At 65.4% G+C, this 2990-nt stretch overlaps 2 protein-coding genes across 2 annotated transcripts; both read left to right on the top strand.

Annotated features, from left to right (window-relative positions):
* Position 1: 1 nt before the first annotated feature.
* Positions 2-1756, top strand: LOC107199443 (general transcription factor IIF subunit 1-like; the record flags this gene model as incomplete). The annotated part of the gene is made up of 6 exons (XM_015616769.1): positions 2-197; positions 494-644; positions 952-1016; positions 1147-1263; positions 1340-1413; positions 1508-1756. Coding segments are annotated over 6 exons (852 nt in total), but the record flags the coding sequence as incomplete, so codon positions are not given.
* LOC107199442 (general transcription factor IIF subunit 1-like) lies at positions 1663-2947 on the top strand. Its single transcript, XM_015616768.3, has 2 exons — positions 1663-2637; positions 2720-2947. The coding sequence occupies exons 1-2, from the start codon at positions 2450-2452 to the stop codon at positions 2892-2894; spliced, it is 363 nt and encodes a 120-aa protein (XP_015472254.1). The 5' UTR covers positions 1663-2449; the 3' UTR covers positions 2895-2947.
* Positions 2948-2990: the final 43 nt, after the last annotated feature.

The raw sequence follows: 2990 nt of genomic DNA on the forward strand, positions 1-2990 counted from the left end.
GACTCCCCCCAGGAGGAACAAGGTGCTGAACCACTTCAGCATCATGCAGCAGCGGCGCCTGCGGGACCAGGACGAGGAGGAGGAGGACAAGGACAAGGGGAGGAAGGCTCCGGGCAAGGGCGGGGGGCTCCGGATCCACGACCTGGAGGAGGATCTGGAGCTCAGCTCCGAGGAGAGCGAGGGCAGCGAGGCTGAGGGTGAGAGGGGAAATCCCCAAATCCCACAGAATCCTCCTCAAAGTGCCCCCAAATCCTCCTCACATCTCTCCAAAATCCCCTCAAATCCACCCAGAATATCCCTGTTCTGAGAAGAGACACCGAGGGCGAGGAGGGGAGCCCCAAAATCTGCCTAAAACCCCACAGAAATCCTCCCTAAAGCCCCCAAATCCTCCCCTAAATCCACCCAAACCACCCCAAATCCAGAATTACCTCTCAAAGCCACAGAATCCCCCCCAAACCCCCCTGAAAGCCCCTCAAACACCTGGAATTCCCAGGGGAGAAGGCGGCGAGGCCGAAGGCTGCCGGGGGACACCCCAAGAGGAAGAGGAGGAAGGGCAGGAAGGGCTCTGAGGACGAAGCGCTCGAGGACAGCGACGACGGCGACTTCGAGGGCCAGGAGGTGGATTACATGTCTGACGGCTCCAGGTGGGACTGGGGGCGTTCTGGGGGTCCTTGGGGGGGTTTTGGGGGGTCCTGGGTGGGTTTGGGTGGATTTTTGGGGACCACAGTGAGGGCTTGTGGCACCTTGTGCTGGTGGAGGGAAGACCTGGGGGGGATTTTGGGGGGGTGGGGACCCCCTGTGATGCTCCCAACCTCACTGCCCACCTAAAGTGTCCCCCCCAGACCCCCCCAGGGATGCTGAAATCCTCCCTGGGACCCCCAGAACCCCCCCAGGGATCCCCAAATCCCACCAAGCCCCTCCTGTGCTCCCCAATCCCCCCTTGTCCTGCAGCAGCTCCGGCGAGGAAGAGACGGGCAAAGCCAAAGCGCCCAAGGAGGAGGAGGAAGGCCCAAAAGGTGGAGTTGGGGACGAGGCTGGGACCACATTCTTAATTCCTGAGGGGTTTTGGGGTCCAAGGGGGGGATTTTTGGGGTCCAAGGGGGGGATTTTTGGGGTCCAGGACCCTCAGGATCCCCCCTAACAAAGGCATCGACGAGGCGAGCGAGAGCAGCGAGGAGAGCGAGGAGGAGAAGGCAGAGGAGAAGGAGGAGGAAGAGGAGGGAAAAGCGACCCCCACCCCCCAGGAGAAGAAGAAAAAGAGGGGTAAGACCCCTCCCCCCGGCAGGAATTGGGGGAAAACAGGCAGAAAAGCGGGATTGTGACGTGCTCAAACCCCCAGAGAGCAGCGATGAGTCGCAGACGTCGGAGGAGAGCGACATCGACAGCGAGACGTCCTCGGCGCTGTTCATGGCGGTGAGGGGGGCCCGGGGGGGGTCTCCTCCCTCCGGGGGTCCCACGGGGGTCTGGACGCCCCCTGAGCCCTCCCTGTCTCTCTCTCCCCCCTCAGAAGAAGAAGACCCCCCCCAAACGGGAGCGCAGGGCCTCGGGCAGCAGCTCCAGGGGGGGCTCCCGGCCCGGGACCCCCACGGACTCGGGGGGCACCGGGGGGACCCTTCGGGCTGCGGCGGCCAGGCNATCGGGGGTGCAGGGCCTGGATCACCCCCAGTGCTGCTCCTGCTGGGCTGGGAGCGCTGAGATCGGGGGTGCAGGGCCTGGATCACCCCCAGTGCCACTCCCGTGGGGCTGGGAGTGCTGAGATTGGGGGTGCAGGGCCTGGATCACCCCCAGTGCCGTTCCCAGTGCTCCTGTTGGGCTGGGAGCGCTGAGATTGGAGGTGAAGGGCCTGAATCACCCCCAGTGCTGCTCCCAGTGCTGCTCCTGCTGGGCTGGGAGTGCTGAGCTCTGGGGTGCAGGGCCCCATTGTGGGTGCAGGGCCCCCAGTGCTCCCAGTGCCGTTCCCATGGGCAGCGCTGGGCTGGGGAGTGCTGAGATTGGGGGTGCAGGGCTCCCATTGCTCCCATCGCTCCCAGTGCTCCCAGTGCTCCCACTGGGCTGGGGAGCGCTGAGCTCTGTGGGTGCAGGGCCCCCATCGCTCCCATTGCTCCCGGCGCTGCTCCAACTGGGCTGGGGAGCGCTGAGATTGGGGGTGCAGGGCCTGGATCACTCCTGGTGCCGCTCCCATGGGCAGTGTTGGGCTGGGGAGTGCTGAGATTGGGGGTGCAGGGCCCTCATCGCTCCCAGTGCTGCTCCCAGTGCTCCTGTTGGGCTGGGAGCGCTGAGATTGGGGGTGCAGGGCCTGGATCGCTCCCAGTGCTCCTGTTGGGCTGGGGAGCGCTGAGCTCTGGGGTGCAGGGCTCCCATTGCTCCAGCCGGGATTTGGGGTCTCTGGGATCGCCGGGATCGCGGGGATTCGGGGTCAGCACCAACCCCGAGCCCTGGGCAGGCGCGGATGGAGCGGGACATGAGCAACAAGCGCATCTACGCCGAGGAGGAGCTGCCCGAGTCCGGCGCCGGCAGCGAGTTCCACCGCAAGCTGCGCGAGGAGGCGCGGAGGAAGAAATACGGGATCGTCCTGCGGGAATTCCGGGCCGAGGACCAGCCCTGGCTGCTGCGCGTCAACGGCAAAACCGGCAGGAAGTGAGAGGGGAAAGGGGCGGCTTGGGAGTGGGAAAGGAGCGGGGTTTGGGGGGATTTTGGGGTGCTGATCCCGCTCTCGCAGGTTCCGGGGGGTGAAGAAGGGCGGGGTGACAGAAAACGCCTCCTACTACGTGTTCACCCAGTGCCCCGACGGCGCCTTCGAGGCCTTCCCGGTGCGGAACTGGTACAACTTCACCCCCCTGGCCCGGCACCGCACCCTGACGGCCGAGGAGGCCGAGGAGGAGTGGGAGAGGTGACGCCCCAAACCCTGGGCAGGGATCCCAGAGCCCAAAATCCCCTCCCAAACGCTAAATCCCCTCCCACGTCCCCCAAATTCTCTCCCAGCGCCCCCA

This window comes from Parus major, unplaced genomic scaffold (genome assembly GCF_001522545.3).
Source record: "Parus major isolate Abel unplaced genomic scaffold, Parus_major1.1 Scaffold717, whole genome shotgun sequence".
NCBI lineage: Eukaryota > Metazoa > Chordata > Aves > Passeriformes > Paridae > Parus > Parus major.

Bases quoted from the DNA above. Each gene is read 5' to 3' on its own strand.
- LOC107199442 (XM_015616768.3), top strand. From the start codon at position 2,450: ATGGAGCGGGACATGAGCAACAAGCGCATCTACGCCGAGGAGGAGCTG. The intron at 2,638-2,719 runs GTGAGAGGGGAA...CCGCTCTCGCAG, and splicing joins AACGGCAAAACCGGCAGGAA to GTTCCGGGGGGTGAAGAAGG.